The sequence below is a fragment of the Clavelina lepadiformis genome, chromosome 8 (genome assembly GCF_947623445.1).
Source record: "Clavelina lepadiformis chromosome 8, kaClaLepa1.1, whole genome shotgun sequence".
Classification (NCBI taxonomy): Eukaryota; Metazoa; Chordata; class Ascidiacea; order Aplousobranchia; family Clavelinidae; genus Clavelina; species Clavelina lepadiformis.
The window spans coordinates 7462041-7475709 of record NC_135247.1 but is presented as its reverse complement, the minus strand read 5'-3'; the positions used below and the strand labels follow the sequence as shown (position 1 = coordinate 7475709).

The window sequence follows — 13669 nt, the reverse complement described above, 5'->3', positions numbered from 1 at the left end:
AAGAGAATAATAAGAATAATAAGAAAGTAAAGATAGGATATGTATTGCATATATACAGCTGAACCCCGTTATAATATACACCTAGATACTCAAAATGTGTGATACTCAGAATGATCCATCTTTGTTGTAACCTTAAGTTATTCAAGTAAGGAAAAGTTCAATGTATAATACATCACACAAAAAAAAGTAAAGTATAAGATGGTAACGCAAGATATATCACATCGTTTGCCATCTTGGCTACAGATTACAAAACATTTCATTTTGTACACGTGAAGCAACTTTACAATTATATTAGTAATGAGGTAGCACAATACTGCACTTGGCTGGCAAATACAGCGGCCAGGGACGTAGTGTCCGTGTTTACAACATAAATGTGTTCACTTTAACCAATACAAACAAAAGGCATTAGCTGAAGTTGAAACTTGAAAATGTGACTGTTGTAATGTGCAAACATAATAAATGTGGTATGTTGTAACAAGGTTTGACTATATAAATTATTACATGAAGTAATTCATTAAACAACACTATTACGTAAATTCAGCTTCATTTTATCACTTCATGCTATTAGGTTACAATGATGGGAAATAACTGCACAGTAGACAAGAAAATTGCTTTGAAATCGAAGCCAGCATACGTTTTTCATGACGCAAAAAGTGTTTTTCTATGATATGTCAAGATAAAAATTGCAGCCATCACCCTGAGACCAACAAACCATTTATATGATCATCTTATTTTGCATCATTGGCTTGGTGGGGGTGAAAAACACTGCTTGCTGATAAAATAGTATGCGTTTATGCATGGAAAAAAGTAACAAAGCCTTAATTGTTTAAAACAAGTATAAAAATAATGATGGCGCCAATTTGTTGGAAAATGAGCAGGGAGCATTAAATGCAAAACTACTTTGACATAACCAATATTTAACTCAATGAGATTAAGTTAGCCTGACATTAGAAATAATGTTTTGTCAAGAACAGATAAACTAATTTGAGTCAGCCAAAGTTTCGAGCTTGTAGGCTACTGAAAGAAACAAACATGTTTGTTATAAAGTACTGGTTGAGTGATGAGGTACTATATCACACACTACAAAACCCTTTGATTGCATGGCTTTCTTTAAATCATCTAACTTCTTTTGACAGCGACAAAACCCAATAACAGCACCACCACTACCTGGAAATTTAGCAGATGATGAATGCTGCCTAGCAATGTCAATCATTTCTAAATTGAGCTCACCCAAACAACCATCCAAATAAATAGAACGCCTTAGATCGAAATTGGCATCCATGAGAGCACCAAGTTGATTCCAATCTTTGTTCAATATTGCATCTCGTGCTTCATCTGTTAAGCTTGCAAATTTTTTCATGGCATCTATCACTTCAGCATCACCACTGTCAAAACGATGTCGAATGTTACTATGTATTTTCCCAGAATCACTTGGATCTGCAATGTATGCGAGCCACAGATGCGGAAACGAATCGAGTGACAGCCTTTCATAAATACCATAACCTTGAGATTTCATTAGTTCTTTATTGAAATCCATGAACATTAGGCCTTCATACACCTGAACAACTCGATCCTGCAATCCAGCATTAATAAAAAGTTCATCAGTTTCAACATTTAATATAAAGCTGGCTCTAATGGGTTTCGGCATATCATTCTCTGACAGGTTATAAAATTCCATGAGACACATCAGTGTAGCAGTAACAATAGCACTGCTTCCTGCTAAGCCCACTTGTCGAGGTATGTTTGTGTCATAGCTAAGTGAAAAGTTTCGCTTATACAAAGCAATACCTTTACCACAACAGTACTGATAAAACTTCTTGCATGTTGCTTGAAGCAAACGCAAACCACCAAAATATCCTTCCTTCAAGCTTATACCATAAAGATCTTGCAGGCTACCAAACGTTGTTGGATCATTAAGGAGGTGAGGTTTAAGTATTAGCTGTTCTGACTCTTGGATTGTTGTCTCAGCCCAAAAATTTTCAATGGAAAGAGATATAGTTTTTCCATAAAAACCATCACTTGGATTACCCATCAAACCGACCCTAGCATAAGATCGACATGTTATGGGAGTTTCATGAATTTTCTGTAATTTTCTATCATTGAAATAACCTAGCCATTTAGTATATTCATTCAAAGTAACTTGACCTATTAGTTGGAACCTGGTGGGTAACTTCATTCCATACACAGGAATGTTATTTTGATTAATTAACCAATCCATGTATTTTCCAAATGTCCTATTTTCCGTTTTGGGATTAGCTTGAAGGTAAGTGGCAACAGTAGGCACAGTTTCTCTACGAAAACAGTAAAACACTACACTTGCTAAACGAGAGAAAGTCATTCCAATCTTTGGCTTTTCAAAGAACTTTGTTATTCTGTTAGTTGTGCAGTCAACTTCAACAATGCCACGTGTTTGTTCATCTTCACAAGGATCCATTTCATAGTAGATGGCTAGTTCACCATTTTTGTGTAAGAAATAACGAACTACTTGTGAAATGTCAAAATTTTGATCTTCAAACAACATGTCTCCAGCAACAACCATCACATCATCTTTTATGCTTTTGTTGCAAAGAGCAAGATCAAAATCAGCAACTGCTCCCAGCCTACTTTCATATGTTGTTGTGCCATCATTAATTATATTTTCTACAGGAAAATCATTTGCAGTTGCCCATCTTTCATAATGCTTGTATTTATCTGCATTGGTTACAAGAAATATGTCACTAAAGAGGTGTCTCGTTTTAACTACTTTCCACCAATAATCAATAATTTTGCTTCCTTGAACTCCAGGTAAAAGAGCTTTTGGAATTCCAGCTAAGTGAAAATGATTACAACTGTCACTATTTCTAATCTGTTTTTCCAAAAGAGCACCATGGCCAGCAACTAGAATTATACAAATCATTTTTTTCCTAAAAAAAGTAGGATATTCAACAAGAATATAAATTTAAACGGCACTTTTCAACTTTACATCTAGAGGATACTTCACAAACAGCGTTTAGCCTATATAAAATCTACCTCAAAAGACAAAGCAGTAAAAACTACAAAGCCTACAACATATACAGTACCGGTATGCTTTTAAAGCCGGTAACAGTACCTCATCACTCAAGCACTGGTTATGTTTCAAAACACACTTGCTCCAATTAATACAATACAAAAAATCCTGTGGGCGGATAAATTTTCATTAATATACTTACAACTTTAACTATGACTACAACGATAAGACAACCATGGGGCATGGACAAGCAACAAACTTCCTTTCTAGTAACTTAGCAACTTTAATGACTGGATGAGCCATTGAGCACAAGAGGCGCTATAAAAACAGCAAAAATCCTAGACATCGGAAATACCACCCACACATATATTGATATGATGATGATATCTCGTCGCGTAAATGACAAATCTATCTAGTGTCAGTTAATTATGCACTGTTATGCAGTAATTAAACTTTATTTTAATACCAACAGTTTATAATTTTTTGGTATGTTTAAATTTTTATTTTTTACATTTTACGTTATTTAGTTATATTTCATATTTTACCATTTGTTTGGATACATGTCGCGTTGCTTTTTTGTTGATTTGGTTTCTATTATCTTGCTAGGATTCTGTCAGAATGACGGTGGTCTTACTTCGCTATGTTGGCTTACCGATGCACGCCTTTACAACATTGGTATTCGCCGGCAGAGCTACTCAAGAAAAGAAAACTGAGGACAATCACCCCCGTCAGTAAAGAATACCTGGTACCCTCCTGATCTTTTACGAACGATTTAACCGACAAATAAAAAAACAAAAACAATACTACGACAAACGTCATCGTTCACGCAATCTACCGCCGCTCTACAGTAAGATGCCTACCCTTGGCTAAACACCGAAACTCATCCTGCCCGAATGAGAGATCCTCACACTGTCCCACGGTCTTACAACATTGTCACCGAGGCTGGAAGCTTGCGTCGAAACCGGTGATATGTAAACCCACTTCTGAATTCGGAGCCTAATCAAGTTATTTCTTTTCCAGGATAGATTAAGTCTCAACCGTATTATACACGGTTTGGGCGAAAAGTGGTAGGCCTAATACCTGAACATTTGGATCTTTAAGCTATCGCTATCAACGTTTTTGTGTAGTAGTTCGGTTATGGCTTTTGTATTTTGTCGGTTATGGCTTTTGTATTTTGTCGGTTATGGCTTATTTTGAAAAAGTTTATACTTGAGGTTTGAGGGTGATTATAAAATAGATTTTAGGAAAAATTTGCTTTATTTTAATAAAATTCTGTTAATTACGGAAAGCTGTTAGGACAATTTATAATTTTGAGGCCATTAGGTTATTAGATTTATTGTCAAACATAGCTTATACATGTAGGCCTATTTCTAAAAATTTTTATTGCAATTTTATTTTCATCAGCAGATTTCGTTAATAATTAATATGCGTAGGTTTTCTAATCTGTTATCACCATATTTTTCAATGATATGTTTAACTTTTTCATTGTCGTTGAATAATCCATGAAAACATTCCCAAATGAAATTATGAAGAAAAATATATTTCCAATCATCAACCACGGTCATTCTAAAACATCCATTTCCATTTAAAATACCTAATGTTAAAGCTCGTGTAATAGCATGAACAATATATCCATTAGAACTTCCAGCATATTCGTTATATATTGGATGAAAAGAAATTCACAATTTTTAATAATAATATAACTTCTCATGTTTTATATTATCAGTTTATCACATATAATCTTGTAAATTTTCATAACCTGATTCATCTTCATTACTATCAAATTCTTCATCATTATCATTAGCAAAATCAATGTCATAATTATTATCATCTTCCATTTCAGGATGAGCAGGCATTGTGTAAATAATATCACGATTATTTTCTAAAAAATTTGTTATAATATCTAATCTATGAATTGGTAAATCTGGTTCAAAATGTACTATTGTTTCACACTCATCATCATTTTTCTTGTAATTTACAAGTACCTGAAAAAAATAATTTAAATTGACGAAAAAACATCATTTTTCCTATATTAATTGCATAACTACATTGCGAAAAAAAATCAAAATTTTCAATCGCAAAATCATTATAGGCCTATTGATTACCTGGATATATTGGAGTTAAATATGTTTTGCCATCTGAAGTACTTTTTTTCAAAAGCATTATCATAAAAATTTTCCGAACATAAATCATATAGGCCTATAAAAAATTCCTGTTCTTCAGTTAAATTCTCAAAAGTAATCGTAAGATTATTTTTCATAAAATTTGCATCATCAAAAAGTATTACGTCATTTGGAAACTTTTCTTTATTGTTATCTAAAGCTTCTTTTTTAAATCTAAAATATATCTAATGTAAATATTTTCACTTTCGGGTTTCCATATGCTTTTTGTATCCTTTCAATATCTTCTTTTGATAATGTATCATGCGATAGCCTAGACCAGGGGTGTCCAAAGTACGGCTCGCGGGCCAACTGTGACCCGGCACCTGTTTATTATTGGCTCGCGGTCATTATCTAGCTCACACGTAACTTTTTACCAAAGATACAGAAATACGAAACAAATATTGGAAGTTTAAGCCTAACAATTAAACTTTATTTTAATATTGTCTACATAAAACTGTTCACCTTTAAACTATTCAAGAGAAAAAAAATTTTCTAAGCATTTAGGCCTAATGGTAATTATTAACTTGCATTTGTTAATTGTAAAATGACCTAAGTTAGGGTACGTTATTGAGCAGATAATGCCTAGAAATTTAAAAATTTTGTATCACAAGAACTTTGCAACGCTGTAGTTTCTTATGGTCCCACCAGTAACGATACCCCATAGTGCCTGTACACTGCAGTTAAGTGCTGTTATGTGTTACATCAAATATGGCAGAACCAAAGGAACTTTTAGAATGCACATACATAAAGCAAAAATCTTCATTGTTATATAATTCTTAATCAAAATATACTGAGAGCTAGAATGACTGATAAGCATTTATATGACGTCTTTCGCCTCGCATCACTGCTCCTATGAAGAACGTTGTATTATTGCCATCTTTTATCCACCCATTTTGCAATGAAATCATTAGATTAAATTGTTTATGCCTATTTGTTTTATTTAGCGTTGGGCGGCGTAAACTTTGCGTTTGTGGTACCTGTTAGAGTTGTAGGAGCAAGCTACATTTGATAGTGAGATCAGTTATTAGAACCTGTAGTGGCATGTGAGCCACTACCAATACCAATATATCATTCGTGGGAAAGTATTCGCCAGTTGTTTGTTGATGAAACTGCAATTGTCGCTTAATATTTGGAAACCTTCTCTAAATAACTTTATGTGAAAGCGCCGTTTAGTACGTTGCCAGGTGATTTCATAGCATCCGAGTTTTAACTGTAAATAATCCCCGTTGCCCAAACGCTTATTTTATCGTTCGCGCATTCTGAAATATTTGTATTTATTGTGTTTCCGTTCACATCGCTTCGCTTTATAAACTCGAGCTAATATGCGAGTAACCGCGCAGACAGAGATATTGAATCGTACGAACGTATTACGTTAGTCGTGTTAATTGTAATCTGTTAGACTTGTGTTAAATGGTAAATGCTAAGTTTGTGATTGTGTAATAATAATCGGAACCTGTACAGTTCCTACAATAAAGGATTGTTTCTGATAAACTGTATCTGTTAATCGTAAGAGGTTTCGGCTAGTAACACGTTAGGTTAGAGAATTCTAACCGCACGCAACCACGGAGTCAGATCATTAATTCGGCAGGTAAATTAAGTCCGAATAACATAAGTTAAAACAGTGCAATCCTCTGCAAACCTAATAAACCTCAACCCAGCAAAATCACACAAGCTTCCACGTGTATGATAACTTTGAGTTGGGGAAACCCGTTCCGATCCAGATAACTCAACCACGTGCTTCAGCTCACTGTGTCATTGCAGAAACGCCCACGATCGATTGTCAGTTGAATTTTATTCTGTGAACTTCCACCACATTTTAGTCTTAATTGTTTTATTCCATCTTTCAACCACAGAACTTTTTCTTCATCTTCAGTTGAATATAATTTAATATTATGATGTTTTAAAAGTTCATTCATATTCTTATTATAAACCTCCTTTCCCTTATCACTTCATAAAAACGTAGGGATTCGCGTCAAAAAATAATTTCTTAAAAGCATTAGCAACTGTTTCACCTTTTTTGTCTTTCAAAGGAACTATCTAACCAAGCTTAGAAAACACTTCAATTACCATAAGTAAATATCTATAGCTGTTATTCCATTTGCTAAATCTCTGCATTTCTACCAAATCAGCTGCCCAAATTTTATCAAAAAATTTAACAATAACTCGGCGCCGTGAAAATTTCTTTTTTAATGGTTTATGTAACTCAATAACTAGTTCAGTTTCCTATAAAGGCTTTTACAGTTTTTTTTTACACCCAATCCTAATTTATATTTAGTTCCAATCGCAGCCTGTACAAACTTCTTGTCGAAGGATTCCTGAATACCTTTTGTTTTGGTTTTAGAAAGATTATATCTAACATCTTTGATCAGATTTAGATTTCTTTTTCTTCACGTTATTTTCTCTGTAACAAATATCATGTTTCATTGCAATAGCATCAATTTGATTGTAAGGTTCTTGTCCAAGTAATGGATTAATTACACTGGCCAACAAAAAAAAAATTTTTTTGAGTGCCAAAGATATTTTGATGGGTTCTGGGTAATTTTGGGCTGCTGAGTCCGAAAATAACATTCGTTTCTTTGAATTGGCTCTAGTTTTTGAGATATCGATATTTTTTATTTTTGACAAGAGAAAAATCGTTAATCGTACTTAGGATACTGAATTTTACGTATTGGTTTGCGCAGTTGTATTTAAGAGTTATGAGTTCATCACGAAGAAGCTGTCGCAATGATCCTGACAAGTTTTGTTATATCTGTGGGGAATATATCTTCAAAGACCAAAGGAAAGCTATCACCGATTTTGTGAGGAAGGTGTATCTTTCGTATTTTAAAGTGAAGCTTGGTGACCAAGACAAGCCATGGGCACCTCATATTGTCTGCAAAGCATGTGTAGAAAGCTTGAGAAAGTGGACTAAAGGTACCCTTAAAAATCTCAAGTTTGGTGTACCGATGGTCTGGAGAGAACCAAAAAGCCATTTTAATGACTGCTACTTCTGTTTGCTAGACCTAAAGGGGTTTAATTGTCGTAAGAAGAATACTTGGAATTACCCAAATTTAGAATCTGCTCGGCGACCTGTGCCTCAATTGGAGGAAGTACCTGTGCCTAAATTTAGTGATTTACCTGACACATCCTTGGAAAATGATGAGTTTCATGAAAAGGTAGAAAGCTCTGCAAGTGACAGCAGTGGAAGTGTGTTCGAAAGCCGTCCATTAATTCTAGAGCCATTCAAGCAGGAGGAGCTGAGCGATCTTATCAGGGATCTCAACTTATCCAAAGAAGCAGCAGAAATTTTGGCATCCCGACTCAAAGACAAAAACTGCCTTGGAACCGGAGCTTCAATAACATTCTACCGTACAAGAGAGAAAGAATTACGTCCGTATTTTAGCCAACAAGATGATCTTGTTTACTGCAAAGACATCGAAGGGCTTCTGCTGAAAATGGGAGTGCCACAATATAGACCTCAAGAGTGGCGCTTATTCATAGACAGTTCGAAAAGGAGTTAGAAATGTGTATTGCTACATAATGGTAACAGTTATGCATCTCTCCCAATTGGCCACTCAACAAAACTAAAAGAAGAGTACAACAACATTAAAACGGTATTACAGAAACTGGATTATGACTCTCACCAATGGTTAATCTGTGTAGACTTGAAGATGGTAAATTTTTTGCTTGGCCAGCAAAGCGGCTATACAAAATACCCATGTTTTATCTGCTTGTGGGATAGCCGAGCGCGCACTGATCACTGGGTGAAGAAAGGGTGGCCACCTAGAGATTCCATGAGAGTAGGTGAAGGTAACATCATAAATGAACCTTTAGTTGCTAGAAAGAAGATCATCATTCCACCGCTGCACATAAAACTTGGTTTGATGAAGCAATTTGTGAAAGCCTTGCCTGCAACTGGGGATTGCTTCAACTATATTTGCAGAACATTTCCTGCTTTGACCATCGAAAAGCTTAAAGCAGGCATTTTTGATGGCCCTCAGATCCGCAAACTCATAAAAGATGTGTGTTTTGTGCAGTCCATGACAGACACAGAGTCTGCTGCTTGGCAATCGTTTGTTTTAGTCACACAGAACTTTCTTGGTAACCGAAAAGCTGAAAATTACCAAGAATTGGTGGAAGATATGCTTTCCAAGTTGAAAGATTTAGGTGTGAAGATGAGTATCAAGGTTCACTATCTCTTCAGCCACTTAGATCGTTTTCCTGCAAACCTTGGTGATCTAAGTGAAGAGCAGGGAGAAAGGTTCCACCAGGACATTAAGGTCATGGAAGAGAGGTATCAGGGCAGGTGGGATGCCCATATGATGGCCGACTACTGTTGGAGTCTCCAACGTGACTGCTTGGCTGCATCACATTCCAGAAAGTCGTACAAAAGAAAATGTATAAGCATCGACTAATTTTTTTGTATTACAGTAGCGGTATATGATTGATTAGCGTGCTTTGACAGCTTACTAAATGTACTTTGAGCGTTACTAAAAGTAGTGTTTGTGCTTTGACGTCGCCTGTTTTTGCGTTACAAAAATCTGTTGTTTACTGCTAACATCGCCTAAGTTTTATAATTTTTGCTTGATTTTCACATGAAACATGATTCGCGTAAAGAAGGCTCTCTGTGTTAACGATTGCGTCTTTAACAATATCGCATCAGAAATAGAAGAATACTGTATGCACATGCTTGAAAAGACAGATGAGACAAAAATACCCTAAAACCGTTGAAACTTTCTTGGCACCAAAATGTGTGTTGACTAGTGTTATCATTCGCATGAAGTTGTTTATCAAGAGGATTATAAGGTCCAGTATATTTATGATTTTGGAGAGTAAATCTATCTTTTGATCTAGGTAATTTTCCAATTAAATTATGAACATCCAGCGAAGGTGCCTTGGTAGTTAAACCACCTTGCCTACCAGAAGAGATAAAACTATGCTACATTATACTGCAACTTGTGCATTTACAGTTTAATATCTGTCTATTTCCTTTTTTTGTAAACAACTTTAGTTCCAGGAACACAGTGAGTTTGTCTTCCTTCTTTTACACAATATGTTGAGACGAAACCCTTTTCAGGTAAGACAGAGAGCGCCTTACAGGTTCGATATTTAATATTATGACATATAATTTGTGAAAGATCCCATAATCATTTCATTAAACACTGTTGTTTCTTTAAGAAAATCTGATAAAACTTCATCTGGTTTTCTTCTTTTACAAATTCATAATACAAGTAATACAAGTCCATAGTGTAATAAATACTGTACTATCCACAAAGAATTGATTTATGAACAATTATAAATAATGCTTTTGCTTGAAATTTTCAAATAGGCCTACTTTAAAATTTCATTTGGAGAAATAAGTCCCAAGCTATCAAATAACTTGTCTGAATTTTCATCATTATAACCACAAACCCAATGAGTTCCGTTTCCTTTGAAATAATCCTGTAAGTTGATAATAATTGATTTATTTTTATTCATTCTTTAAGGTAACATGTCTTTACTAAACGTTTCTTGATAACGCACAGCGTTTTTCAAGTAACGCAAATCTTTTTTCATAAATTCATCAATATCTAAGTTTGATAGAAGATTCATTTATTGTTCAGCTTTATTAAGTTATCCTTGAATAACTCCAGAAGCTGCTGCTAATCCAAGAATTGGTAAAACTTTTTTAACTAGAGACGGTAAAACCATATTTCCTAAATTAAGTAAAGCATTTAAGAAACCTCTTTGTTTTTATAATTGTGTTTTACTAAGCTTTATTTCAACTCCATGTCCGGCTGCTGTCTTTTTTTGATTTTATTAATCTGTTGATTTGTTAAAATAAATGTTGAATCCGAATTGAATGAATTCGCTCTTTGGGTGAATTTCCAGGTGATTTTAAATTATTATTTGATAAGCTTATCTTAATTTCAGTTTTACGTTTGTATGCATCAAAATTTTTTTCTTTTGATTTTCAATTAAATTGAGTGTGAATTCGTAATACATTTTATATTAAGCATTATAATTCCAAAGAATCAAACCTAAAATTGGAATAGTTTTAAACAATGAATTTTTAGCAAGTAACAGACCTTTTCCAATCATTTTTGGTTCGGTAAAGTATTGAAGTATATTATTAGAACGTGAAGAACCCCTCTGGGAACCCGGTAATACAAGTCCCCGACCCTTTGTACCAGGTAATGCTAAACCTTTACCAGTTAACCCACTTTTTAAATTAGGTAGAATACTACTTGCTGGACCTACCAAAACAGCTCCTAAAAATCCACCTTGTTTTGAAATTTGTAATTTTGATAATTTCAAAGTATTACGAGAACCTTTTAATTTAGCAGCTTCCGCTTGTTAAACTTGAACGTTTGTACCAAGAAAATCTGGTCCATTGCCTAACTGATTAATATTAAATTTAAGTGTTAATCCAGTTATCTTTGGAAAAGCGTTTTTAATTTTTTTCAATTGTATTGTAATTTGAAATAATAGTAATACCATTTTCAAGTAGGCTATGTTTTTTCAACATTAAGGTCTTCAATGTTATAACTTTCAGGTGGAAGTTTAACAAGTTTGGATCTTTCGCCAGGCGGTGGATAACCTACTTTATTATTATTATTTTTAATAATGTGCCAAGAATACCATATTTCATCACTTATTAATGCTATTTCATAATTCTTTTTAAAAATTTATTGTAATGGCGAATTGAAACTAGTTACAAAATTTTCTGATTTTCCTTGTTCTTTTCTATAGTCGAGTAATAATGGTGAGTGCAAAATGCAATCGTGTGATTTCAGTTTTTTAATATATTTTTAATTGCTCATCCCAAATCTTTTTTATTATTGCCAGCTTGCTTGGCTGCTATTAATAAGTTAAGCCTTTCACAAAGTTTATTTGGATTCACGCAAAACGCCTTCGGTACGCGAGGCACTTTTCAGGTCACCCCACTTCCACTCTCTATACCTTTTCGAACTTATGAATTTTAACTATGTAAAGTATGAATTATTAAACTATTAATTTGTTCGTCAGTCATATCTTCATCAACATCATGCTTTCTTCTCTTACCTCCCAAGCGTTTATAATTTCCCATAGTTCTATCTTTTAACTCAGTTATGTAATTCGGTCCACCTTCTATAAGTCGAACTATTATTAATTCGAAGTCGTTTTCTGGTAGTAATTGCTTTTTGTTTTCATTAAAAAGTTTCTCAAAGTTTAAAGTATAAATTCATTTTGATTCTCCCATAGGATCTTCGGTACCCGTAGGGTGTGGTCCGCGTCACCGGAGGTAATAGCTGCTAATATAACACCCGTAGGGCCTTCGAAAAGCTGTGTGTGTAAGTTTTCAACGAGTTTGTCTTGTATTTTATCCCAACGGGAGCGAAGCCCATCTGTTATCTTTGGAGCTTTTTCTATCGATTTAGTAATATGACTAAAAATTTCTTAAGGAGATTCTTGTAACTGTTGCTTGGTTTGTATTCGACTCTGTAATTTATCTTTAAAGTTCCAAAAAATATAAAAAAATTAGTATTTCTTCCGATATATTTCGGAGTATCAAAATATGATTGTGTGAGAGAAATAAAACTGAAATTTTTATTTCTGGAAAGGAAGAAATGATCTTTTAATTTATTCACGTTTTTTTATCCAGTTTTATATCAACAAAAACTATTGTATTTTGTTTGTCTTTAAGTTCTTCAACTGGTATAATTTTAGTTCTTCAGGGTTTAATAAATCTAGTTTTTTACCAATTTCTCTCAAAAATTTAAATTTATTTTGTTCTGGATCAATAGCATAAATAGAACATTCATCAAAATTGAGTCACTTCAAAATCATATTTGTTAAGAGATTAGTCTATCCTGAACCTGTTGTACCAACTATCATATAATGACAATCTGGCAAAAGATAGTGAAGCTTGATTTGTTTGTCATCATCGCGTATTGATCAAACTTAATTATATTCATTTATTATAAAGACAGATAATAGACGAGTATCTCAAAATTTGGAGCAACTTCTAAAAATGTTCTATTCAAACTAAAGTCATAGGAATTGAAATACAGTGTCAAAATCTGGAGATATTATGCAAGGAAACCTTGATTTGAATGGTTATAGTATTAAAAATGTAGCTAATCCTAGGACTCAAACTGACGGTGTAAACAAGGAATTTTGGGAAAGTTTTTTTACGTGATTTTTTACATTTTGATGGGAATCCTGATATTTCATTGTTCCTGAACTCAAACTTGGTCATGTCCTTCAATGGCACTGAGAAAGAAATGCCTGAAAAGTTGATTTGTTCAGACTGTTTCGGTTTTTTGTAATTGGCTTAGGATTATCTTTCGTTGGATTCAAATCTCTATTGACCATGTCGAACATTCATTGTCTTCGTTTTTCATGTTAATGATAGCTTTCTTCTTTGCAATAAACCCTGGAAGTATGTATGTATGAATAACCACGTAATAGGTTGAATCCTACAATATGAATTTTGATTCCCGAATCAAAGCTCCATCCGCTTCCCTGCTCTAAAGATTTACCAAATTTTCATAGATTTTTGCCCTCATCTTCTCAAACA

At 34.0% G+C, this 13669-nt stretch overlaps 2 protein-coding genes across 2 annotated transcripts; one reads left to right on the top strand and one right to left on the bottom strand.

Annotated features, from left to right (window-relative positions):
- Positions 1–1032: 1032 nt before the first annotated feature.
- LOC143468200 (uncharacterized) lies at positions 1033–3047 on the bottom strand. The gene has a single exon (XM_076965233.1). It carries the CDS (start codon positions 2894–2896, stop codon positions 1040–1042), a length of 1857 nt encoding a protein of 618 aa, XP_076821348.1. The 5' UTR covers positions 2897–3047; the 3' UTR covers positions 1033–1039.
- A 4577-nt stretch (positions 3048–7624) lies between these two features.
- LOC143469720 (uncharacterized) lies at positions 7625–8654 on the top strand. The gene is made up of 2 exons (XM_076967518.1): positions 7625–8061; positions 8149–8654. Exons 1-2 carry the CDS (start codon positions 7845–7847, stop codon positions 8646–8648), a joined length of 717 nt encoding a protein of 238 aa, XP_076823633.1. The 5' UTR covers positions 7625–7844; the 3' UTR covers positions 8649–8654.
- The last annotated feature ends 5015 nt before the right edge of the window (positions 8655–13669 follow it).

Coding starts and splice junctions, on each gene's coding strand:
- LOC143469720 (XM_076967518.1), top strand. CDS start 7,845: ATGAGTTCATCACGAAGAAGCTGTCGCAATGATCCTGACAAGTTTTGT. Junction 8,062..8,148: donor CTTGAGAAAGTGGACTAAAG/GTACCCTTAAAA, acceptor TCTGTTTGCTAG/ACCTAAAGGGGTTTAATTGT.
- LOC143468200 (XM_076965233.1), bottom strand. CDS start 2,896: ATGATTTGTATAATTCTAGTTGCTGGCCATGGTGCTCTTTTGGAAAAA.